Raw genomic sequence first — 27,439 nt, 5'->3', positions numbered from 1 at the left:
TAGGAGCTGTGGAGAACAAGAGAATAGAGTTCACACTTCTCTTTCTTTGCTTTTCTTTTCTTTTTTTTTTTTTTTAAAGACAGTCTCACTCTGTGGCCCTGGGTAGAGTACTATAGCTTCATAGCTGATAGCAACTTCAAATTCTTGGGGCTCACGTGATATTCCTGCCTCAGCCTCTCCAGTAGCTAGGACTACAGGTGCCTGGCACAATGCCCTGCTAGATTCCCCCCCCCACCTATTTTTAGTAGAGACAGGGTCTTGATCTTGCTCAGACTGGTCTCGAACTCCTGAGCTCAAGCAATCTGCCTGCCTTGGATTTATGTTAGGATTATAGGCGTGAGCCACTGCTCCAGCCAAGATTCCATACTTTTCATCATATGCAACAGAGGCTTTTGCCTGAAGAAGACCTTCTTATCTGCTGGAGTTCAGAAGTTAACCTTGAACTATTTATCCTATTGGTGGGAAGCCGATGCATTTCCCCTTTTTGCCATGTCGTCCTTCCCACCTGACCTGTTAAAGATTCTCCATTGATATCAATGGAGCGGACAAAACTAATCATAAAAACAACAAAGGGAATGTTGCATACTCATTGATCCTTTTGAAATGAACTACAGTGCAATAAGTCTCCCAAATGGACTTCTGTTCTCAGTTATTGCTGTAGCCATCCTTTTAAAGGTATATAAATATGAAAGGGTTAATGGGAATTTAGTATGCTCTTGCCACCGGGCTATACCTTATTGATTGTAGTTTTAGAGCTGTCTCTATGTCATTCAAAATTCATTCTGTGCCCCTTTTTTTTTCTTAGAGACAGAGTCTCATTTTGTCGCTCTTGGTAGAGTGCTATGGTGTCATAACTCACAGCAACCTCTAGCTTCTGGGCTTAGGTGATTCTCTTGCCTCAGCCTCCCGTGAAACTGGGACTACAGGCGCCTGCCACAACGCCCAGCTATTTTTTTGTTGCAGTTTGGCCAGGGCCTGGTTTGAACCCGCCACCCTTGGTGTATGGGGCTGGCAACCTACTCATTGAGCCACAGGCGCCACCCCTTCCGTGCCCTTTTAAAGTCATTTGGTGTTAGGAGATGATAAATCAGTTGCTTTCCTTTTTCCTCCAGCTCCTTCGAGAACTCATAGAACGAAAGACCAGCTCTTTGGATCCCAATGATCAGGTGGCCATGGGAAGGTAATTTACAGTTTCTTTCCCTCAGTCCCCTTAATGTTGCCCCAAAGCATGATTGTCCCTATAATTATTAAAGTTAAACAAGATAATAAGAGCTTGAAAAACTGTTTACCCTCCATTGCCTTAAGTACAATTTGAAAAGAGATTATAAAATGCCTACGTGGGGTTTTTAAAAGGTTTTCAAATTCCTTTTTATGCTCTTTGCTCTCTGGTTTGGGTTGTTGGGATTGTATCCATATCAGTATGCTGACCAGTGGATTAAAAGCAGCCACCCAAATGTGTGCTCTCAGCTGTCAGAACATGGCTCTGCACACAACAGGTTCTTTCCTCCTGGTCAAGTCTGCTTTGTTAGAGGCTACCCTAATTTAGACCTCCACCCCTTCAGTAAAAGCTTCAACACAATTAGAAATGGAACGTGGCAGCATTACCCAGATGTCAGGGGAGAATGTAAAGTAGTAAAGGAAGGCTCTTGTGTGTATGCTTCATCCTGTAGTGGGAAAATAAAAAGGGTATTTAGAGTGCTACCTAATGAATAGTGTACATTTAAATAGCCATGAGCCATAATTTGCAAAAGCATGAAAGGAAACAAAAGCTTCAAGCGCCAGAATGGGATTCTGGGCAGAGCAGCATTTTGAGGAAGCAATGAAAAATTTGTGTTGATGAAATAATTTTATTTGAATAAAATATTATTTGAATTTTAGGGTTGGATGTTGTTGATAGGTTGTTTATCTCAGGAATGTTACAGAGAGTTGTTCACTATAAATTTAATGTGATAGAGCAAATTGCATTTAAGTGGTGATTATATTGTACATTTATCTGACTTTACAATAAAATAGATTATGGTAATTAAGATTATATTAAGATTACAGTAATTGGATTTTCCTAGTTTTTTTTTTCCTGATGTTGACTTTTTGTTGTATAAATCAGGTAAGATGACTAGATGGTGCTGTTGCTGTTTCTTCTTTCTTTTTTTCACATTTGTTCATATGAGCAATTTATGAAGATTTTCTTAGCCTAAGGCTCCTTATTGAAAAATTAACACCTCTTTATGTAGAATGACTGCAGATTATGTGAGTCTTGTTTGGATCCCAATCCAAACTAACTATAAAATTGAGACATTCGGGGAAATTTGAAGACTGATTGAATATTTGATAGTGAAGAATTTATTGATTTTTTTTTTTAAGGTGTAATAAGGGTGTTCAGATTGTATTGGAGGGGAAAGTCCTTACCTTTTATCAACATACTGAAATATTTATAGATGAAATGAAGCTTAAGTGACTGTAAAACTAGTATCAGTAGTGGATAATTATCAAAAATTAACAAAAATTGGAAAGCACAAGAAAAGGCACTTGGGTATTTAGCAGAGGGAAAGTTAGAGTTAAAGACTTTCATGTATTGCAATCAACCAGCATTTGCAACATTAGTAATAGAAATGCTGCATAGCTAAAACATTAAAGGAAAACCCAAGCAGCTGTACTCAGTTTGGTGGGTTTTCCTGCAGACTGGTGAATTTGTCACAGCAACTCCAAATACTAAGAAGCATTGTTAACCAAATTTGCTGTAGAATTTCCCAGCTGCCATTTGTTTTTTTACCATTGTACAGATCCTCTCTAATTGATTAGTCGCTTTGGCCCTAACTAGCTTGAAGAACTTAATGTAGGTTGATGATTTCTTTCTGCAGGGTTGTTAGTAAGAAAAATTCCAATTTGTCAATATGTATAACTCTGTTTGTGATGATGTATAACATTGCTTGTGAATTTCCCAGGCAGTGGCTTGCAATCCAGAAGTTACGAAGCAAAATCCATAAGAAAGTAGATAGGAAAGCCAGCAAAGGAAGGAAACTTCGGTGAGTTACTTTTTGGAAAAAAATTTAACATGATAGTCTATCTCTCTTCTTTTGCATTTTGGCTATTATGTCATTTTTCTTTTTCTTCTGATGGCTCTTTTTAAGGATTAGGAAAATAAACAGTATTTGAAGGTTTAAGTTTTTTTTACTCTGAAATGAAAATACAGTTTCATTGACTTTTTGCTCTATTGTTGTGAATGCATGGGTGAAATAATATCTGCACTTCTTATAGAATAATATAAAATTTTTATTCTGTCTTATTTAGAATAGGGTGACATTGGTCCATTTTTATGATGACATACATATACACATTATGATTAAAAGACAGAAATGAAGGACTTCTGAGAATGTTAATGGGGTGCTTAAATAAGATGAGAAATACAGTTTTTATGAGGAAATAGAGAAATTTCTGACTTTAGAAAAACCTTCCATTCTCTGAGATCTTTAAGTAATTTTAGAAGGTTATAGAAGAAGAAGTAGCAAGAGTAGGAATTGACATTACTCTTACTTTTAGACATGGGAACTGTGTGTGTGTATGAAACACTGTCATTACAGAAAGTCTCAGTGTTAAAGAACCAACTTATAACTTAGGTGCAAAGAAAATCTTAAACTCTTTGTGTTAGTACAGTTTTAGGCAGATAGCTAATCCCACCTCCTGAGTAGAACCTGCTTGTCATTAAATTCCCTTTAGACAGATGTCGGCCTATCTCATTGTTAAAGATCTTCAGAGAAGAAGATTTCACAATTATTTTAATTAACTTATTTTAGTATTTAACAAAATTCGTCAGGAAGTGCTTTATTTTTCTTGAACTTTACAGACATATAGCTTTTCGTGATCTTTTTAATTTAAAGTTGCATTTCTGGCTTGGCGCCTGTAGCACAGTGTAGCACAGTGGTTACAGTGCTGGCCACATACACCCCAAGCTGGCGGGTTTGAACCTGGCCTGGGCCTGCTAAACAACAATGACAACTGCAACAAAAAAATAGCTGGGTGTTGTGGCGGGTGCCTGTAGTCCCAGCTACTTGGGAGGCTGAGGCAAGAGAATCACTTAAGCCCTGTAAGGTTTGAGGTTGCTGTGAGCTGTGATGCTGCAGCACTCTACAGAGGGTGACAGACTGTCTCAAAAATAAATAAATAAATAAAGTTACATTTCTTCAATCTCAGGTTAAACTATAATAATTGAACTTTTTTCCTGTGTTGAAATTTCCAAATCTTAGTGCTTCTCTGGGTTCATTTTTAGTGTAATGGTTAAGAGCGTGGACTTAAGAGCCAGACTGCTTGAGTTTGAACCCCAGCTTTGACATTGATTAGTGGTTACTTTGGGTAAGAACCTTAAACACTCTGTGCTAATTTCTTCATCTGTAAAATGGAGATGATAATAGTACCAGCCTTGTGGTTGCTATGAGGATTAAATGAGTGCTGTGTGTGCAGCTCTTAGATAGTGCCAGGTCCACAGTAAGGACTGTGTAAGTATTTGTTGCCATTATTGCTGTTAGCATTGCTATCAGTATTCCAGGGCTGAGTCAGTCTGCCTAGTGTTCATTTCCTTGCTCACTCACATGTCCCTTCTGTACCTATTTCCCCCATTCCTCCTCCAAGGATTTAAAGAAGAATGTTTCTAATAGTACTTTATAAATGACATGGATGAATGATTGCCTTCTTTCTAATTTTGGGATCAGATTTTTCTCCAGTAGTGTACTTTTAAAGCAATAGCTTTATGAAGTCATGCATGTTCTCTAGAGAGAGAAGCTAGGATTTCAGTTCTCAAATCAGGAGAGTTGGGTTCAAATCCTAGCTCTGTCTGGCTGTTAGGATTTTTGTTCTTTTATTCTCTCACTTTTCTCATTTACTAAATCATGATAATAATTTCTGCTTTATAGGAATAGGAATTAAACATTAATGTTTAATTAACATTTGGTATAGGAATTAAATGAAATAATCTGTAAATGTCTGGTACATAATAAGCATTCAGAAACATCAGTTTCTTTGGTTGCTCTTGTGTTTATTAACACTGCTTTTGTAAATGTGTGTTCTTCAAAAGAATTGAGAGAGAGAAAAATGCCTTTTCTACATTACTGAATTTGTAAAAATTTTTAAATATTGAGGCAGATAGCTATATTATGAGCCCCGTAAGGCCAAGATTGCGTTGCTTTATCCTTTAAGACAATTCCAATCTACTATGGTACGTAGTTGACATTAGTCTGTCAGAAAATGTTTTTGGATGATTATGATAGAAAAATTAAAATGCTTATCAGGTGATAAGAAATGGCTATAACTGTGAGCATAACACAGATTAAGAAATCTGGATGAGTGTCAGAGGAGTAAGCTTTTCTGGTGTGGCAGATAACTGAAGGGTGCGTGAGTCTGACGTTTTCCCAAATAAAAGAAATTTATCAGGTTGAAAGAAAAAGGGATTTTGTTTTAATAGCAACTGCTTTTGTTATATTAACATATTAAACTGTCCTCATTAAACTATTCATTAGAGGTATGCACCTGTGTAAATATATCTTTGTCTATTAGCATTGTAATAGTGGTTGAGATCCCCATAACTCCCTGTATGTCCAGAGGCATTTAAAATCTTACTCAGGGTCAGTCCGGTGACTCACACCTATAATCCCAGCACTTTGGGAGGCCTAAGCTGGAGGATCACTTGAGGCCAGGAGTTCAAGACCAGTCTGAGCAACATAGGGAGACCCTCTCTCTACAAAAAAAAAAAAAAAAGCATTAGCCAGTTGTAGTGTCACATGCCTATAATCCTTGCTACTCAGGAGGCTAATGTGGTAGGATTGCTTGAGCTCAGGTGTTTGAGGTTACAATGAGCTATGATCATGCCACTGCACTCCAATCTGGGTGACATAGCAAGATTCCCATAAATAAGATAAAAAAATAAAATTAAGTCTGTGCGTGGATTAAGGCCTGTAATCCTATTTCTCTGGGAGGCTGTGTGGGAGAATCTCTTGAGGTCAAATGTTCAAGACTAGTCTGAGCAAGAGTGAGACCCTGCCTCTACTAAAAATAGAAAAATTAGCTGGGCATTGTGGTAGGTACCTATAGTCCCAGCTATTTGGGAGGCTGAAGCAAGAGGATTGCCTCAGCCCAGGAGTTTGATGTTGCTGTAAGCTAGCCTGAGGCCATGGCACTGTAGTCCAGGCAACAGAGCAAGACTCTGTCTCAAAAAAAAAAAAACAAACAAAAAAAACCTTAAAAGATTAAATTAAAATCTTATTCTGGCAACAAATAAGCAAGATACATTCTATTGAAACAAAGCTAAACATTAAAATGTAAGAAGTGGTATGAGCTAGATGTGGTATCATGTGCCTATAGTCCCAGCAACTTGGGAGGCTGGAGTAGGGGGATCACTTGAGTTCGAGGCCACCATGAGCTATGATCATGCCATTATACTCCAGCCTGGGTGACAGAGGGAGACCCTGTCTCTTATAAAAAAGATGGTATTGGTGTCCTTCACCTTCTAAGTTGGTACTAGTTAGGTGCTAGGTAAAATCCAACCTGCCTTTGGTATTTGTGGTAGATTGGTTCCAGGATACCCCCTCCCCCATTCTACCCTGCCAGATACCGCATTCCACGAATGGCTCAAGTCTGTGATAGAAAATGGCGTAGTATTTGCATATAACCTATGTACATTCTCCCATATACTTTAAATCATCTCTGGGTTACTTATAATGCCTAATACTAAGTAAATGGTTGTTATACTGTATTGTGTAGGGAATAAAGAAAGTCTATAAATGTTCAGTACAGATTTGTTGATCCATTTTTTTTCCTGAATATTTTATTCATGGTTGAATCCGTGGATACAGAGACTAGTCTGAAGCAGATGGCAGGCATTAGCAGACAGTTACACTATGGGGTAGATGCTAGAGTAGGGATAGTCCTGCCCCCCGCTCTTGAGAGAGGGCAGACTGCTCAGGAAGACTTCCTGGAAGATGGGACATCCACACTGAGCTTTGAGAGATTAGTAAGCATCAGCCGAGTAAAAGGCAAAAAGAATCATGTTTGCAAAAATGTTGGCAGACTTAAGAGTGTAGAGCAAATTTTGGGAACTGCAATTAAATTTTTTAGCAGAGGCTTAAGTGAATATGGGGGAATAGCAGATGAGGCTGCATGCATAGGTGAGTGCTAGATCATGTCCATGCTACGGGCCTTATAGATTGGAGTGAGTTACTGAAAGATTTCAGGCAGAGGAATGTTGTCATCACATTCCTATTTTAGAAAGATAATTCTAGGGCTTTTATAGAAAAAGACTAGAAATTCATGAGAGCAAGGGCTGGAAGGAATAGGAGATAGTGGATTGAGAGACATTTATACAGGTGAGTAGTTCTTAGAAGTGACTGGAAATGAAAAGGTAAAGAAAAGGGAGAAGGTTAGAATGACTCCCTGAGTTTCAGAGGGAACTATGTAGGTTTTGATATTATTCATTGATATGTGTGTAAGAGAGAGGCTGCAAGGAGAAAATGAATCTTTTATTCTTTTTAGGGATAGAGAGTGGATTCAGTTTCTGAATATGTTGGAATTTGACACAACCTTGAGAAATCAAGGATTTTTTTGTCAAGCTAAGGTTATAGATATTCTACTAGTTGATAGTTTGGAAACAATTTAATTACCATTTTCCAAGGAGGGTATGGTGTGGCAAGAATACGGTGACAAGGCTGGGCATGGTGGTTTACACCTGTAATCCCAGAGCTTTGGAGGCTGAGAATGAAGGAGCCCAGGAGTTCAAGGTTGCATTGAGCTATGGGGAAACCACTATACTTACTCCTGACAGAGTGAGACCTGGTCTCTTAAAAAATAAAAAGTAAAAAATAGTATGTAGAGTGAGAAGAACAGAACCCTGAGGAATGTTAACATCCATGAGACAGAAGAGCAGTCATTGATGGGGCTGGACAGGAAAGAGTGAGGAAAAGCAGTGAGTATCGGGGAGTGCTTCATTGGGGTGGATGTGGTATCATGTGCCTATAGTCCCAGCAACTTGGGAGGCTAGGGCGGGTGCCTCAGGGAAATGCTTCACAGCAGAAGCATTTGTGATCACATTTTTCCACATGGTGGAATTTCAGAAACCACAAACCAGAGAACTTTCCATACTTGAAAGGTGTCCTGTAGAATTTCTGCATAAACTTTAGCCTCTTTTGGACTCCCATCATACGCCATCAAAAGGTCATGCACAATTCTAGTTATTAAATGTAGAGAACATGAGAGAAATAGAAGATCAGCCCTAGGTAAATACCACAGTAAAATTGTTTTGCAGGGAAGATCCACCAATAGTTGCTAATATCAATGGACAAAAGTTTGAGGAGAAACAGTATATTTGCATGGTCTCAAATTCTCTCTCCCAAGGTGTTTATCAGTCATAAAGGAAAACATACTTTATAGTGGAAAAATCCAGCAAATAGTACCTAAACCAAAAGTTTGAGATTAATAGCACCAGTAAGCAAGACATATCTACATCCCTTTGTCTTCAGTAGAAGGACACAGCATCATTTTTGTGGTATTCTTGCCCAAAATACCTAACCTCAATCTCATAAAACATCATACAAATCCAAATTGTGAGATGCTGTGCAGAATAATTGACCAGAATTTGTCAAGTATCGTGGTAACAGGGAAACAAGGAAGACGGAAGAGCTGTCATAGATTAGAGGAGAGACTAAGGAGATAGCACAACTCAATGCCATATGGGGTTTTAGAAGTCTAAAATTATTGCAGAGTAAAAAGGAAAGTCATAAATAAAATCGTGTATGTTAAATTGCTTTGGTTTTGTCATCAGTACTCACCCAGCTCTCTGTCGTCATAAATGTGGGAGATGTGGTCAGAATCAGAGAGTAATCATTACTCATAGCAGTAGTGATAGCAACTAACATTTCTAGAACTTGTACATTCACATGCAGAAAGAGCACAGGCTCTGGAGCCAAACTATCTAGAACTGAAATCTAATTTTTTCGTTTATTCTTCTTGAGAGCTTGGGCAATTTACTCTACATATCTGTGCTTCCATTTCCTCATCTGTGAAAGGGGTATAACAATGGAAGCAACATCTCATAGGATTGTTATGCAGAATAAATGAGCTAATATAAAGGTAAACGACATACCTAGCGTTACAAAGCTAGTCAGTAACAAACTATGATTCGAACTAACTGGTCCAATTCCAGAGCCCATGTGTCTAACCTCTGGTGGTTTGCTGGCAGGACCATCAGGCCTACCTAGCCACCAAAGTGACATCTTTGCTACATCAGCATCCTGTCCTAAAGGATTAAACCAAATGGCCCTAGCTGGATGAGAGCATTATAAATAACTTTCTTAAAATTAGACTTTAAGAAGAACAAGTGGGTTGTGCTAGCTGTCATTACTGATACTATGTCTCACCATTGAGCAATTTTTGCTCTTTGCGATAGGGTTGTAAAGGTAAGACTTGCAGAAATGTTATAGCAGAGATTGACATTACCTTGTAGTAATAGTTTAAATAACAACACGTCATTAGTTTAAATGATAGCCTAGTCAGACTGGGCAGGGTAATTTGCTAATTGGGTGTTAGAGAGTAATTTATAGCCTGGATCTGGTTTGGTGTCTTAAAAAAAAAAAAGGAAGTATTAAAAAATGTTTTTACTTTTTGAAATATAGTAATTATGGGCTGGGGAAGATGCAGCTTACTAGGCCACCGCAATGATGGCCAAACTTTAGTTCTCACCAAAGCCCTGGAACAGCTGCCAAAAGCCCTTGGGTTGCCCTGAATGGAGGATGGGTCGGGTTCTCTTTTTATAGAGCACAGCGTTCAACTGAGGAAGAGCCATGGGGTTCAGGGCAGAGATTACAGCTCTTCATTTGCCACACACACACCCTGAGGCTGACCTCTGAACAAGTAGCATCATTCTGGGCACCCCTCATCCAGGAATGTGTTCTGCTGGCTGTCTCAACCCAAATTAACTGGGCTGACTCCCTTGACTCAAAGTGGCAGCCAGCTAATCTGATCCATTTATCCCTGCTAACCAATTAATGTTAATTAGCAAGGTCCAGGCTCCTGGTTCTCAAAGCTTCGTGCACACTGGAATCACCTGCGGCCCTTGTTGAGCCATATTGGTGGGCTCCACCCCCAGAATTTCTGATTCAGCAGGTCTGGCAGAAGCCTGAAAATGTGCATTTCTACAAGTTCTCAGAAGATAATGCTGATGCCATCAGTTGAGCTCTCTCTGCTTCTCAAGCTTTGTTGGGTAGTAGAGAGCTTTTAAAAACATTGATGAGCAAGCCCACCCCACCCCAATTCATTTAGGATATCTGGAGACTGACTGGACTAAGACATCAGAATAACAGCAAGTTTGTTCAAATCCATATGCAACCTTCACAAAACAGCTCCAGTTGTAAGGTAGCTCCTGGTTAAAATGGAGATGTGACTCAAGATTGTTCCAGAGGACCCACTTCCTGAAATGAAGCCTCCTTTTTTTACCATTGGTTTACTGGGTGAACACACAACTTTGAACTCTGCACAGAGTCCTTGGAAAAGCTACTTTGCCTTCATTTCTCCTCCATTCTTGAGTACGTGTGTTTCCCCTGAGTTGTGGTGGTCTTTGGCTTGGATTGAGTAAAGGCAAAATCTTCAAACCTTGAAAAAAAAATGTTTTTACTTTTTGAAATATAGTAATTATAATTATTGATAATCAGTATTTCAGCAGTGAGTTTAATTATAATTTAATCAGAAATCATAATATAAGTAGATTGAACTTTCGGATCTTTTAATAGTGAGATGTCTTACTGTGTTGGTCTGTTCTTCCTCAACAAAATTACATTTATCTTTTCTTAGAATAGTCGGTAAAGGTTTTTTTTTTTTTTTTTTTTTTTTGTAGAGACAGAGTCTCACTTTATGGCCCTCGGTAGAGTGCCGTGGCATCACACAGCTCACAGCAACCTCCAACTCCTGGGCTTAAGCGATTCTCTTGCCTCAGCCTCCCGAGTAGCTGGGACTACAGGCGCCCGCCACAACGCCCGGCTATTTTTTGGTTGCAGTTTGGCCGGGGCCGGGTTTGAACCCGCCACCCTCGGTATATGGGGCCGGCGCCTTACCGACTGAGCCACAGGCACCGCCCCGGTAAAGGTTTTAATACTAAAACATGTACCCGTTTTCACCAGCATGGAGATTAGATGAATGCATTACATTAAGTACATATTACTAAATTGTCTTCCGTCTGATTACTTTTTTTTTTTGAGACAAGAGTTTCATTATGTCGCACTCGGTAGAGTGCTGTGGCATCACAGCTCACAGCAACCTTGAACTCTTGGGCTTAAGCAATTCTCTTGCCTCAGCCTCCCGAGTAGTTGGGACTACAGGCTCCCACTACAATTCCCGGCTATTTTTGTTTTTTTTGTTGCAGTTGTTTAGCTGGCCCGGGCCAGGTTCAAACCCGCCATCCTCAGTGTATGTGTCTGGCGCTGTAAACACTGTGCTTCAGGCACTGAGCCCTGATTACTTTTTTTTTTTGCAGATTTTGGCTGGGGCTGGGTTTGAACCCAGCATATAGGGCCGGTGCCCTACTCCTTTGAGCCACAGGTGCTGCCCCTGATTACTTCTTAAAGCCTTCTTTCACCATGTAGTTAATAGTCATTTAATATATTAAAGTGTAAAGATATCCTAGGGAGCAGTGCCATCTTATAAAAATATGTATAATGTATGTAATTTTAAATTTTCTAGTAGCCACATTAAAAAGTAAAAAGAGGCTTGGCGCCTGTAGCTCAAGCAGCTAAGGTGCCAGCCACATACACCAGAGCTGGTGGGTTCGAATCCAGCCTGGGCCCGCCAAACAACAATGACAACTATAACCAAAAAATACCTGGGCATTGTGGTGGGCGCCTGTAGTCCCAGCTACTTGGGAGGCTGAGTCAAGAGAATCACTTAAGCCCAGGAGTTGGAGGTTGCTGTGAGCTGTGACGCCACAGCACTCTACCCAGGGTGACAGCTTGAGGCTCTGTTTCAAAAAAAAAAAAAAAAAAGTAAAAAGAAACAGGTGAACTTAATTTTAATAATATACAATAAAACCTGTAAGTCGACTACCAAGGGACTGTAACAAACTGGTCAACATAAGGAACTTCCATTGAGTGTGTGCGGTACATGTCTGGTGTAAGAAAAGTGGGTCAACTTAAGGAGGTGGTCAACTATGGAGTCTACTGCAGGGGTCCTCGAACTATTGCCCACGGGCCATATGCAGCATGCCGAGGACATTTATCCGGCCTGCTGTGTTTTTGCCACCGCTGCCTGTCCTGCTTAGCAGTAAACTATTCCCGGGCCCGCAGTGCACATGTGTGGAATGTGCACTGCACTTTCCGACTCCCCTCCTTGTCTGTCTCTCAACTCCTCCTCTCAGTCTTGGGACTAACTGATGCACACTTGCATCACTTGTTACGACTAGCACTGACAAATATGGAACCAGACATTGACCATCTCATTAGCCAAAAGCAGGCCCATAGTTCCCATGGAAATACTGATAAGTTTGTTGATTTAACTTTACTTGTTCTTCATTTTAAATATTGTATTTGTTCCTGTTTTTTTACTTCAAGATAATATATGTGTAGTGTGCATAGGAATTTGTTCGTAGTTTTTTTTTTTTTTAAACTATAGTCCAGCCCTCCCAACGGTCTGAGGGACAGTGAACTGGCCCCCTATTTAAAAAGTTTGAGGACCCCTGGTCTACTGTGTTTCATTTAACCTAATAGTATATCAAAAATGTTGTGTCAGTGGTTTTATTATTTTAAAAATTATTAATGACATATATTACATTCTGTTCTTGTTTCAGGCCTACAAAATCTGGTATGTATCTTACAATTCCAGCACATCTCAATTGAGACTAGCCATATTTCAAATGTTCAGTAGCCTCGCGTAGCTACTGGACAACACACGTAGAGTATAATTTGTGGTCTTTGTCCAGAAAGTAAATTAAACCTGTCTTTGTACACAGCCAAGAATAGTGTTCAGGGAAGTTTGGTGAAACCTAAAAAACATTAAAATTTGTTTAGTTAACAGTACTTAAGCTTTATATTTAAAAGGTCAAGTAAATATTGATGCTCCCATAAATTGACACAACTTTCAGGAGGGTATTTTGGCTCAGGCTTTCAGTTTTACATTTGGATACCTATCAATTCAGCAGTTTCACATCTCAAAATTTATCCCATAGAAATACATAAGTAAACATTCAACAAGCCATTGTTTAATATATTTTTAAAAGTGAGGCTATATAAATGCTCACCAATAGGAAATTAAATAAATTATGTGTAATATAATGACACACGGGGGTACTCTGAAACTGAAAAAGAATATATATAATCCAATGGAAAAAAGCATATGCCAGAGGTGGCGGGTTCAAACCTAGCCCCGGCCAAAAACCACAAAAAAAAAAAAAAAAATCATCATATTTCTATTTGTAGATAGTGTTTTGTTGAAATATAATTTTTTATTTTTTATATATACACACATATGCATATGGGGGGGAGAGTGACTCATACAAGTCTCTTCTGTTATAATGAAAGAGATGTTCCTTTGAATTTGTAATTTGGTCTGTATAAGGTCATATACTTGTTCTGAATGTGGTTGTCCCTTTTTGCTAGGCAATCTCAAGCCCTAGCAAAAAGTAGACAAAAAATTATACAAAAATTCTTTTTTTCTGTTGGTGTGAATTGTAGGCAATGTAACTTAAATTTCCATAGTACCTTGCCAAAGATCTAGGAATCAAGCTTGTTACAAACTCACTTAAAGATGGAGAAGGGAAAGACCCAGTGGAGCTAGTTGGTGGAGATGATGTGGAATTAGAGAAGCCTTTTCTGACTCCGGGAACTAGTGCTAGTGAGTGAGGGTGTTGGGAAGTTTTGCATTCAGGTGTCATACTACTACGTGTGCTGCTGCCAGAAGGTAGCTTTGATGACACTGAAATATGATTAAGATATATAGACAGGAGGAAAATGAGATAGTCAAGTCCTCATTGTCTTTAGCCTGGAATAATTTAAGGGTTTGTGTATTGCTTAAAGGCACAAGTGTATCTATTTGGGGAGGCTGTGATATAAATGGATCTGTGCTGAACTGTCATTTCCACTGTGCTATGAAGAGACTTTTCTTGGGTTGGCGCCAGTAGCACAATGGTTATGTATGTAGACACATACACCAAGGGTAGTGGGTTCAAACCCATCTCGAGCCAGCTAAACAAGTTCAACAAAAAAATAGCTGGGCGTTGGGTGGCACTTGTGGCTCAGTGAATAGGGTGCTTATCCTATATACCGAGGGTTGTGGGTTTGAACCTGGTGCCAGCCAACATGTAATGAAGGAAAAAAAAAAACAAACGACTGGACGTTTGTAGTCCCAGCTATTTGGGAAGCTGAGGCAAGAGAATTGCTTAAGCCTAAAAGTTTGAGGTTGCTGTGAGCTGTAACGCCACGGCACTCTACCAAGGGCAACATAGTGAGACTCTGTCTTTAAAAAAAAAAAGAGAGAGACTTTTCTTTTGTAACATTAAGGAAAAAGGTACAGTCACCCTTGTTATCCCGGGGTTCTAAATGCATGGATTCAACTAACTTGAGATTGAAAATACTCAGGGGTTAAAAAAAGAAAGGACAGTTGTGTTTGTACTATACAAGTACAGCCTTTTCTCTTGTTATTATTCTTATAACAATACAGTATAACAATTGTATTTCCATGGCAGTTACTCTTTTTTATTTTATTTTAAAATAGTAGAGCCTCACTGTGTCTTTCAGGCTGGAGTGCAATAGTCAAAGATCACTGCAGCCTCACACTTCTGGCTTCAAGTGATCCTCCCATCTCACCCTCCTGAGTAGTTAGGACTATAGGCACATACTGCCACACTCAGCTAATTTTTTAATTTTATTTTTTGTAGAGACATGATCTCTCTGTGTTATCCAAGCTGATCTCAAACTCCATAGCCTCAAGCAATCTTCCTGCCTTGGCCTCTCAAAGTGCTAAGATTACAAGTGTGAACCACTGAGCTTGGCCTACATAGCAGTTAAATTGTATTATGTATTATAAGTAATCTAGAGATGATTTAAAGTATAAGAGGATGTGTGTAGGTTATATGCAAATGCTGTGCCGTCTTACATGCAGAACTTGAGCATCCATAGATTTTGATATCTGTGGGGAGTCCTGGAATCCTTCTGCCAAGGAGCTACCTTGGTTTTGAGTGGTAAATGCCAATGTTTTTCTCTATTGTATGCTGGAGCAAATTGTTGCTGCAATCAGTTCTGGAGTTTGTGAACATATAAAATGTGTTTCTTCTTGTGAGTTAAGAGTTACTAATGCTGCTGCCTATTTACTTCCTGCTTTATTTAGGTTTCATGTCCTTAGCAAGCTACTGAGCTTCATGGCACCTATTGACCATACTACAATGAATGATGACGCCAGGTGAGTAACAGATTAATTATATGTCTCAAATGGCCTCATGACAGCCTGATATTGACCTGTTCTACAGCCTGCCACCTCTCCATTTCTTATCAGTTAACCATTTATCACTGGCATCACAGCAAAGGGTCACATCTCTTCACTTCCATAATTATTGTAAAACCAAATCAAAAAATTTTACAAATCTTAGTGCTGACTGGTGGTTTGATTTTGCTGGTTAGTTTAGTTTTATTTCTAACTTCAGCCCATCTGCCTCGGGCATCTGAGCTCCTCTCTAGAACGGAGTATGTGTTTGGGCGCTTTTGTGAATATGCTTTTCAAAGTGCCTTTAGGGATGTGTATATGTTATGTTTGTTGAGGATTATGAGGTTTTTTTTTTTTTTTTTTTTTTGTAGAGACAGAGTCTCACTTTATGGCCTTCGGTAGAGTGCCATGGCATCACACAGCTCACAGCAACTTCCAACTCCTGGGCTTAAGGGATTCTCCTGCCTCAGCCTCCCGAGTAGCTGGGACTACAGGCGCCCGCCACAACGCCCAGCTATTTTTTGGTTGCAGTTCAGCCGGGGCCGGGTTTGAACCCGCCACCCTCGGTATATGGGGCCGGTGCTTTACCGACTGAGCTACAGGCACCGCCCAGATTATGAGTTTTTTTAAATAAAAGAAGTATATACTCATTTTATAAAACTGAAATAAGATAGAAATATGTACAGAAAAAAATCTATGCTCATTATATTACAATTTAAAGATAACCTATTTTCCAAATAATTTATGCTTATTAATTGGCATTCTACTGTAATAAGGAACTTCCCCTTCTCCCTCATTTATTTACCATCTTCTTATGTATTATCAATATAGACTCATGCTTTGCTATTTTATTCAATAAGTTACATTTATGTTGATATTAAAATTGTCCTCTGTAGTGGAAGTGCCTTCAAACTAGTGGGCATCCTTTTGAGTTGTCACTAGTCATTCTTTGTGCACTTTTTTGCTGGCACAAGGTTTTTGAGGCTCATCTTAACACCTTTCATGTTCCAGCCCTGGCATCAGTCTTTCTTGAAGGAGGGCTGGTTCTTTTAGTGCAGGCATCCTCAAACTGTGGCCCGCAGGCCACATGAAGCGGTCTGAATTGTATTTGTTCCCATTTTGTTTTTTACTTCAAAATAAGATATGTGCAGTGTGCATAGGAATTTGTTTATGTTTTTTTTTGTTTTTTTTTTAACTATAGTCTGGCCCTCCAGCGGTCTGAGGGACAGTGAATTGGCCCCCTGTTTAAAAAGTTTGAGGACGCCTGTTTTAGTGGATCATGGTCTTTAGAAACCAAGATCTGGGTATTAGGGTGCTCATTGTTACCTTGTGTTGTTGTTTCGAGGCCCTCTTGGCTAATGGAGCTAGAAAATATGTGTGTGTGTATCGCTTCTCGGCCTTTTGGCTAAGATCAAGTGTAGAAAATATGTGTGTGTATATATACAACACATGACAACCTCTTTTAATATTTTAGTATATTTCATTTCAGTTTTTATGAATTCCTTTTCAATATGTTCTTGTTTTTCTTTTATTATTATTTTTTTTTGTTACGGAGACAGAGTCTCACTTTGCCGCTCTCGGTAGAGTGCCGTGGCATCATAGCTTACAGCAACCTCAAACTCTTGGGCTCAAGCGATTCTTTAGCTTCAGCCTCCCTCATAGCTTGGACTATAGGTGCCTGCCACAACGCCTGGCTATTTGTTTGTTTGTTTTGTTTTAGCAGGCCTGGGCCGGGTTTGAACCCACCAGCCCTTGTGCATGTGGCCGGCACCCTAACACCTGAGCTATGGATGCCCAGACTTGTTTTTCTTTTATATATGATTGAAATTATATCCTGTAAATATGTTATGTATTGTTATGTAACAGTTAAATACGGTTATATACTGTATTTTCATGTTGTTAAAGTAATTCAAAATTTTTAAATGACTGTAATATTTTTGTGATGTTATTTCTTTAGCCATTTGCTGATTGTCATTGTCATTAATAAAGCTGTGGTGGGCATTTTTAAATATAAATATTTACCAAACAAAATTATTGGTTATAATAATTTTGGCACAGGTGGTTTTTGCCATGTTTATACCACAACTACACAGAACCTTTAAATTATTATTTAAAATAATTTTTAAATTATTTTATTTTGAACCAATTTTAGACTTAGGAAAAAGGTACAAATTGTACTACATATAAAGTTTCCATACACTCTTCACACAGCTTCCTCTCAAGTTAACATCTTATCTAAGCATAGTACAATCATCAAAATTGGGGCCAGACATGGTAGTTCACATCTCTAATCTCAACACTTTGGGAGACTGAGGCAGGTGGATTCCTTGAGACCAGGAGCTTGAGACCAGCCTGGATAACATAATAAGACCCTCTCTATATAAAAATTTTAAAAAGTTAACCAAGATACACAGAACCTTTTTATTTGAGAATATTTAGTTTGCTGCCAAGCCCCATCCAAAAAGTAAAAGCATCGCAGAATTCCCATCATCAAACTTTTTCTTGTATTTCTTTGGCCTTAACTGTGTTACATTGATACCTCAGGTAGAGCAGGTTAGGGAGGAAGGATAGGGAATGTGTTTGTTGAGTAATAATCCTTGTGGCATTTATGGGGAAAAAAGGCTGTCCCTTTTGGACTGATAGTTAATTATCAGCATTGTTCTCCAGCTGGTTTAGGAACTTAACAAGGAATTTAATAATAGTTTTATAGCTGGAGAACTGAGCATTTGTTTTTTACCAAAGTAGATCCCAGTTCTTTCGTGTTTACTAAAGAGAGAGGCATACATTCTTGTTATTGTTCATGCTTTATAGTTTGAATGGGCCAAATTAACTATGGGTATAGTAACTGGGTATTAGCTCTCTTAATAGTATCAAAATTTCCAAGGCCACTAGGTATTGTTACTTTATCTTAAGAGGGAGGCAGTAGTAGTTTGTCCTGTTTTTCTTTAGTGGAAAAATGAAAGTAGAAGTAAACTAGTACTGTGGAAATAATCTAGTACCATTCTATTCTGTGTCCCATTTGTACAGTGTAAATGGAAACTTTCAAAATTGTTAGAATATCAGTATCACTTGCATATTATTTTGCCTCAAGTGAATAGTTTTGGTCTTGCTAAGTTATGTGTATGTCATTCTTGGTGTATGTGTGTGAATGGAGTTTATAAAATGATTTTGAGGTAGAGAAGCACTTTATAAGCATGACAACAGGGCCAGAAACCATAGGGTATTAATAGACCTGAATACATAAAAATCACATTTAAAAAGACATCAAAACCAAAGTTAATAAGTAAATGAGAAACTGTAACAAAAAAAAAACAGTAGATGACTGTTTCACTACTATGTAAAGAGTTTTTACAAACCGCTTAGAATATTTCAATAAGAGTAGTGGGCAAAGCATGTCAACATGTCAACTAGCAGACTTAAAAACAATAAAAGGAAAATCTCAAATGGGCAGAAAACATAAAGACATTCAACTTCATAAATCAAAGAAATAAAAATGAGATTTCAACCAGGAATGTTTGCTCAAGCCCGTATCCCAGCACTTTGGGGAGGCTGAGGCAGGACAATCACTTGATGCCAGGAATTCAAGATCAGTCTGAGCAATAGCCCCATGTCTACAAAAAAAAAAAAAAAAAAAATGGGCATGATGGTGCACACTTGTAATCCTAGCTACCTCGGAGGCTGAGGCAGGAGGATCACTTGAGCCCAAAAGTTCAAGATTGCAGTGAGCTGTGATCATTCCACTGCACTGTGGAATGGGTGACAGAGGGAGACCCTATCTCTAAAAATATAGAAAAGGAGATTTCACTTTTTCCTTATTCAATTAGAAAACATTAAAAGGATTGGTAGCCACCAGTGTTGATGGTATAAGGAAACAAGCACTTGTATTTGTTTGTTGGGAATGTAATTGGCAGAATCTTGTTGGGAGGCTAATGAATTTCCAAATGTGTGTGTATCTGTTAACCCAAAAATCTGCTAGGAGTTGATCTAAGGGAATACCTAATTGTCAAATATGTTTGTAACAAGGATCTTTATTACAACATTATTTATAATGGAGAAAAAGAAGAAACCAATGATTATCAGTAGGGAACTAGTTAAGTAAATTTACTAGTTAAGTCATTCAGTGCAATTATAAGCAGCTGTTAAAGGATGAAGTAGAGCTGTATATATTAACAATGTTAAGTGGGAAAAGTAAGCTACAAAATCCTATTTCTATGATAATTCCATTTTTGAGTAAAAAAAATGTATATATGCACATATATGATTTTTTTTTTTAAGTGGCACCTTAAAAAAAATACTATATTGTCATGGAAAGAGCTCCAGGTTATTTTGTTACCTGGAAAAAACCCCAAAAACATTGTTTGTAATATGATTTATTTATTTTTTTTTTTTATTAAATCATAGCTGTGTACATTAAATGATCATGGGACATTTATTTTTTTAAATAAAAACCAGATATATATGTATGTGTAGTATATTAGAATGCTTAGGAAAATATCTGGAAAGTCCATACATAATAATATTAAGAGTATTTGCTTGTGAGAAGGGGAATGGGATGATGAAGGGGGTTAAGGGAGACTTTCAGTTTTATTTATTTATTTATTTATTTTTTGCAGTTTTGGGCGGGGCTGGGTTTGAACCCACCACCTCCGGCATATGGGGCCGGTGCCCTACTCCTTTGAGCCACAGGCGCTGCCATCACTTTTATTTTTTATACTTCTGTTTGGCTCTAATCTTTTGCCATGAAGATGCATTCGTGTTAGTTGGCATTAAAAAATAAGCTTTGGAACAGTGTACACCAAACTTCATGTTTATTGCTAAGTTAGGTGACATAGAAGACACATTTTACTTTCCATTATATGTATTTCTGTATCTTTGAATTTTTTTTTTACAGTAAGCTTGCATTGCTTTATATCAACAGGAAAAAAAGATGTTTTCATTTTGAAAATGAAATATATGCAACAGACAGATAGTGGGAAGGTCCTGATTATTTCTCTATTGAAGTATATAAACGAAAGATCTTCTCCCTCATGGTTTTTGTCCTACACTACCTTTTTAATACCTCGCTAGCTTCTTTTCCAGCACCCCTCCCTCCCTCCCTTTTCTTTTTCTAAACGGAGTACTTCTCTACTAGGATGTTTTAATACTCTATGTTGGCTGGGTGCAGCGGCTCACACTTGTAATCCTAGCACTCCAGGAGGCATGAGTGGGTGGATTGCCTCAGCTCAGGAGTTCAAGACCAGCCCAAGCAAGAGCCAGACCCCATCTCTACTAAAAATAGAAAAATTAGCCTCATGTGGTGGCACGTGCCTGTAGTCCCAGCAACTCAGTAGTCTGAGGGAAGAGAATCGCCTGGGCCTTTTAAATTGTGGTAAAGTACACATAACATAAAATTTCCTGCCCTTTTGATTTCTTATTCCAAGAGGCAGCTCCACTTATGGTTCTTAGCTTACCCAGGTCTGAAGAGAGAACCCTCCTCTTTTCCTTAGTTGTTTCTTGATTCTAGTTTATTCTTCCACCACATACCTAAACTAGGTTAATGCTCAGTGGTTGGGGTGGTGGTGTGGTCCATTGCTTATCTTGATTCTCCCCATATCTCTTGTCCAGTTTGAGCTCAGTAAATTTGCACCTGGTTAAACTGAACTGAAACTGGAATATAGCTTCTCAGAAGGGGAGACAGAGAGAGAGAGATAGATCTTTAAAACAGGTTTTTTTTCTTTTTTTTCTTTTTTTGAGACAGTCTCTCACTCTGTAGCCCTGGGTGGAGTGCCGCTGTGTCTTAACTCACAGCAACCTCAAACTCTTGGGCCCAGGCGATTCTTTTCCCTCAGACTACTGAGTTGCTGGGACTATAGGCACATGCCACCACATGAGGCTAATTTTTCTATTTTTAGTAGAGATGGGGTCTGGCTCTTGCTTGGGCTGGTCTTGAACTCCTGAGCTGAGGCAATCCACCCACTCATGCCTCCTGGAGTGCTAGGATTACAAGTGTGAGCCGCTGCACCCAGCCAACATAGAGTATTAAAACATCCTAGTAGAGAAGTACTCCGTTTAGAAAAAGAGTAGTGGCATCATCATTTTGTTCCTTTTATTGTGTGGTCTGTGTAGTGCTGTCTATTTAGTTAATTACTGCTAATACAGATTCTTTTCTCATGTTAGGAATTTTTCTTTTGAAGGATCTATGTTTTAAAAAAAACCTTTTGTTTTTTTAAATGCAAAATAGCCCATTTATGTCCCTGTGTTACCAAATTTCCCTTTGGGGGCATTTCTTTCTAGGTATGTTTTGGATACTGATTTAAATGCTTTCAGGTCTCCTTTGCTACTAAAAGTCCCATGTAATGCCTGGTACTTTATATGTGCTGGTTCAGTAGATCTTTACTCTTCTGCGTTATGAAGTAGACAGGGGGTTTATATCACATGTTTGATGAACATTGCCGAGTATCAAGACAAAAGAAATCCCACTTTCCTATGAATTATGTATTTGCATGCAAGAGAGGTTATCCTGAGCCCAAAAATGATCACTGGTTTTGCTAAACCTTTGATACTCTTTGTCATGGGATAGCTAAGTTCCCAAGACAACATTGGTTGTCCTTCAGTCATCTTGCTAAGAGGCAAAGGATGGTGTGATTCGGTAGAGGCAGAGTTGTCAGTAGGCTAGGGAAAGGCTAGATGTCAAGGACAGGCTTGACAACTCAGTAGTAGAGAATCCTAAGCCTATTGTCATCACCAAGAGCAAGCCAGTACTTTACTTCCATGATTTGCAGGGTGATTGTTCACTTCTCTTTTGAGGTTATTCTATGCTAATTAAGGATCTTTTAGAAACAGCTTAAGTTACAGGCTGTGAAATCCCCACCACCACCCAATTCTCTTAAACCAGGAAGTGTGACATGATTATTACACATCTGTGCATGCCTTAAAATATGACATGTACCCCATAAACATGTACAAATACGTATCAATATGAAAAAGGAAAACCAATGTTGGATGTGTCCCGTAAGTAAAAAAATAAAAATTGCATTAGAAGTGGAGGTTATTATATTTTTATCAGTAGGGTTTTTTTTTCCTTGTCCCTAACATGGTAGAAATATTAACATTTCCTCCATTCCTTTGCAAAGAACTTAAGCAGGTAATAGGAACAGCAATAATTTCAATTTTAGTTCCCTATCTTATCCCCCCAAATTAAAAAAAAACAAAAAACCACCTTTCCCACTCCTTTTATAAAGCTGCTGGCATTTAAAAAAGAACAAGGATAGGATCCTCTAATGATAAGTACTAAGCATGAAATACATTATTGTTTTACATCTGGAGTTTTAGAAAAGAAATGTACAAATGTAATCCAGCCTTGTAAAGTGCTTTGTCAACATCACTGCCATGTTGTTCTTGAGGTGCTTTGGTATAATAGAATTTGTACAGGCAATTTATCTTCAGCTTGCCATTTTTGTGTATGGGTCTGCACCCTAAATATGGCCATGTTCTGCCACTCTACTGATGCTACTCTTTCCCCCCAGTTAGTAACTCAGAGGTTACTTAAACCATTTTTTACTCCCCCTTTCCTTCTTTACCCCTTTATTTAATAAGAATATGTGCTAAATTATGGTGAAATAGTCTGGTGTAGCTTGCTGAGCATTGGAGAACACATCAGCTAATAACCCCAGAAATACCCTCCATAGAGCATTTTCTGTTGGTTAAAAACTTGCAAGCAAGAATGGCTAAGATACAGATGTTTTCTCTGAGGCTTCTTATCTCCTAAAAAGACACAGGTTATTCTGACAGGTGAAACAAGTCTGGGCAAATATGCAACATTGATCTAATCAGCAGGAACAGGAGCAATATTTTAACTGGTGCTACCTTTTACCAGCATCATTAAAGGCTCCCATTATTCTTTTATTAGAGGTTCCCTCTCGTTCTTATCAGATTACAGAATGAACATAACTCATGGCAGTGATTTGATCTCTTGTTAAAGAGGATTACAGCTTTGCATTAACTCGGATTGACACAGTTTATAATTCTCTTGTTGATACTCAGGCGGGTGGCATCACTTGTTTGACCCCCAGCAGTGCTGAGGGGAAAGGACCCGCATATATCATCATTAAAGATGGTGTCCAGCACAGAGATAGGAGGCATGGGGCCTTCCTCCTCCAGTAAGGTCAGAAAGGACAAAGGGAACATTCTCAAGTTCAAACCTGAGACTTGGGCCAGAGTTTTAAAACTGGATTGAAAAGAAAGCATTGCTGTTGTTGCTGTTGTTTCTTCTGTTTTTCCTGATTTGCCACTATTCAGTCTCTTATTCTAGAGTATTTGCATTGTCAAATTGAAGCTTTGGTTCCAAAGAAGAGGCAGAGTGCTAAAAGCACATCTTCTAAAGATTTGTAGATGCTGCACAGAAAATCCTTCCTCAAAATGGGGCTTTTTGACTATAGTTCTTATTTCTGCAATTACATTCACATCATTTCGTCAAAGGAATGTAAATCCTCTTTTTCCCAAAGGGATATTTCACATTTTTTAAAGTGTGTCTAAATGTTTCTCTTAATGACTTGTTGTTTGAAAATTCTTTTATTGTTATTGGCTTTCTAAATATATTACAATATAGATAATTGTACTGATCACAACTCACAACTGAGTAACTTTCAAGTTTCTTGCAAGTGGATAGTCAATAGCTAAGTTTAATTTAGTAGTCATTCTTATTCATAAATATTATTAATCTGTTTTCCACCATAATCACTGAGCTGACATTAGATGGCTAAGATAGGTGGACCATTTCTGTTTCTAAGTGCAGTCATCCTTTGCTCTGATTTATCCATCCTGTCTGCTACCCTGTGTCTGATTGGCAATGAAATGGCATAAATGATATCATATTGTACTTAGCATTTACTACATACCAGATACTGCACGAAGACGTACGTTTTCATTTAATCCTTATAGGAAAACAGGGGAAGGGTTGACTTTATCTGCATTTTATGGTAAGAAAAGGCATACAGAACTTAAGTAAGTTGCCCAAGTTAACCAGCAGGTAAGTAGTGAAACTGCTACATGCATTTGAGAGTGTGGCTCATAACCCTGCTGCTGAATCTAAGAAATAAGCAAGCTTTTAGGATTATGTGCCAAAGGGAAGCTCCTTCCTCCCTACACACACACACACACACATTCTCACTCTTTCGCTCTCTCTTTTCTCTCTTACTCTCTCAATTAAAAACTTTTCTTTGGCTGGGTGCAGGGGCGCATGCCTGTAATCCTAGCCTTCTGGAAGGCTGAGGCAGGTAGACAACTTGAGCTGTCAGGTTCCAGACCAGCCTGAACAAGAGTGAGACCTTGTTTCTAAATATAGCCGGGCATTGTGACGGGTGCCACAGCTACTCGGGAGGCTGAGGCAAGAGAATTACTTGAGCCTAAGAGTTTGAGGTTGCTATTTTCTGTGACATCCTTTGACGTCACAGCACTGTCCTGAGGGTGACAAAGTGAAACTTTGTCTCAAAAAAATAAATAAATAAAAACTTCTCTTTGGAAAAAGAAATTTTTGAAGCTTATTATTGGATTAAAATGTTTTTTTCTCTCTGATGTAAAAGAGATTGTATATTGAAAGATTTCACCTATCAGTCATTCACATTTTAGTGTGAATCACTGAATTCCCCAAAACTGCTTTTGTGGTTGTACTATTCTTCTGGTTACAAAAATTGTAGATCTCATAATAAACTTCGAATCATGATCCAGTGTATTTAGTCAGTGTATTTAGATATTGTCCCCCCTTTTCTTGGGGACAATATCTTTTTTATTTTTAATTTTATAGGTACTTACTAGTTGTATGTATTTATCTGGTTTGTGTGATATTTTGTCACAGGCATACAATGTGAATTAATTAAATCAGGGTAATTGAAGTATCCATTACTTTAGTCATTTACAATTTCTTTGTGTTAGGTACATTCCAGTTCCACTCCTTTAGTTACTTTAAAGTGTACCCTAACACACTGAAGAAATTTTAAAAACACAGAAAGGACAAAAAAAAAAAATCATCTGTCCTCCAGCTATTGAAAGTTAAACATTATTAATACTTTCATGTTTTCTTGCAGAATTTTTTGTGTATGTATTTAATGCTGATTCATACTTGTATGCTTCAATCTTTTTTCCAGTTAACTTTTATTATAAGTGTTTTAATAACAATCTGTTATGGAAAAACTTTTTTTTTTTTTAAAGTTAGAGTCTTGTTCTGTTGCCCAGGCTAGAGTGCCATGGCCTCAGCCTCCCGAGTAGTTGAGAAGACGCCTGTGCACCCTGCCAGGCTAATTTTTCCATTTTTAGTAGAGATGGGGTTTCACTTTTGCTCAGGTTGGTCTCAAATTCTTGAACTCCTGAGCTCAAGCAATCCTCCCACCTTGGCCTTCCAGAGTGCTAGGATTACAGGCCTGAGTCCCCTCACCCAGCCAATTATGATACATCTATTTGTTGAACATTAGGTTGCTTGAGGTTGTTTTTTTTCTCTGTAAGTAATGCTGTAGTGAACATATTTATATAGAAATCTGTGTTCTAGGTTTTACTTGTGTCTTTAAAATAGATTTTTTTTTTTTTTTGCAGTTTTGGCCAGTGCCAGGCTTAAACCTGCTACCTACAGTATATGGGGCTAGCGCCCTACTCCTTGAGTCACAAGCATCGCCCTAAAATAAATTCTTAGAAGAGTCACTCCTGGGTCAAACGTACAAACTTTCTAATGATTCTTGAAAGGTTGTAATTTACATGTCCCCTTTCTCCCTAGCTGAGACTTATGTCATTGTACCCTTGTTAATAGAGTTATCTTTTAAAAATATTTTCTATTCAAGTGTGCTAAACATTATTTATTCTTGTTTATAAGTGGATATCCAAGTGACACCTTATTGAGGACCTGCAGTGTGCTAAGCACTGGGCTATTTTCTAATGTTTATCTTCATCTTTATTAGTAAGCTTGAAGAGTATACATTTATTAATCATTTATTTGTATCATTTATAGTTACTTTTTTTTTTTTTGGCCGAGGCTGGGTTTGAACCCGCCACCTCTGGCATATGGGACCGGCGCCCTACTCACTGAGCCACAGGCGCCGCCCTATAGTTACATTTTCATTCTTTGTTGATTTTTCTTTTTGAGTTTTTCTTCATGGTTTATGTGAATTCTATATACTATGGTTATGTAACATATCATGTTTTTTGTAGATTTTTCCTGTTTTGCTTGCGTGTTAATTTTTTATTTGTCACATATAAGTGTTACGTTTTAATCTAATTAAATGTTTGAAAACCTTTTCTTTTGGAGATTTCTCAATGCTTTTATGCTTAGACAATCCCTCTTATATCCCAGGGTCACTTTTATTTTTTCCTGGTTCCATCAGGTTTGTTTTCTTACTTTTAATATACTTGGAGCTTTAATATATTGTTCAGTGATCTCCACTTTTCATTTCATTGCTTTTTTGAGTCCAGGTCTCCCCCAACCCCACCCCCCTTCTCATATAGACTATGCACTAACAGCCTGTTAGCCACTGGTCTCTGATCATCAGCTCTGCGTATTGTTGTCAGATTAACCTTTCTAAAATCTCCCTTGCTCTTCTTTATAGAATAAAGCCCATACTCTGGAGCCTACCATTCAAGGCTGTCAGTGATTTGTTGCCTTGCCACCTTTCTCTCCTCATCACCAGTTTTTTGCCCTTCGTGCTATTCAGAATAGACCCCTGTGTACTCAACATTCCACATTCCTCAACATACTCCACATTCCTCCCACTGTGCCGCTTTATTTTAGTCACTTAACCTGAAACATCTCTTACCTCCATCCCACTATGTTGCTTCTTGTTGAAATGTTTCTTTTCCAGGGAGATATGTGATTTTCCACCCCCAACTGAGTAGGTAGCTTTTTCTCCTATGAATCCCTATTTTATTCACTCTTTTCTAACAGTATTTATTACAGTTCACAAAAGCACTTGTTAGGGTTTTTTTTTTTCCTTGCTGAGAATGTTAACTTACAAGTCAAGGAAGTGTGCATATGTCTACTAATAAT

At 38.3% G+C, this 27,439-nt stretch overlaps 1 protein-coding gene across 1 annotated transcript in view; it reads left to right on the top strand.

Moving 5' to 3' along the window:
- The window catches only part of AATF (apoptosis antagonizing transcription factor), a 122,052-nt gene that overhangs the window by 81,582 nt on the left and 13,031 nt on the right, over window positions 1-27,439 (top strand). The window contains exons 9-11 of the mRNA XM_053569642.1: window positions 1,113-1,180; window positions 2,943-3,023; window positions 15,343-15,414. Coding sequence (XP_053425617.1) covers window positions 1,113-1,180; window positions 2,943-3,023; window positions 15,343-15,414 — 221 coding nt within the window. The remainder of the gene's footprint in view (window positions 1-1,112; window positions 1,181-2,942; window positions 3,024-15,342; window positions 15,415-27,439) is intronic.

The sequence above is a fragment of the Nycticebus coucang genome, chromosome 18 (genome assembly GCF_027406575.1).
Source record: "Nycticebus coucang isolate mNycCou1 chromosome 18, mNycCou1.pri, whole genome shotgun sequence".
In the NCBI taxonomy this organism is placed as follows: Eukaryota; Metazoa; Chordata; class Mammalia; order Primates; family Lorisidae; genus Nycticebus; species Nycticebus coucang.
The sequence above is the reverse complement of the archived record's forward strand: the minus strand, read 5'-3'. Positions and strand labels throughout refer to the sequence as shown.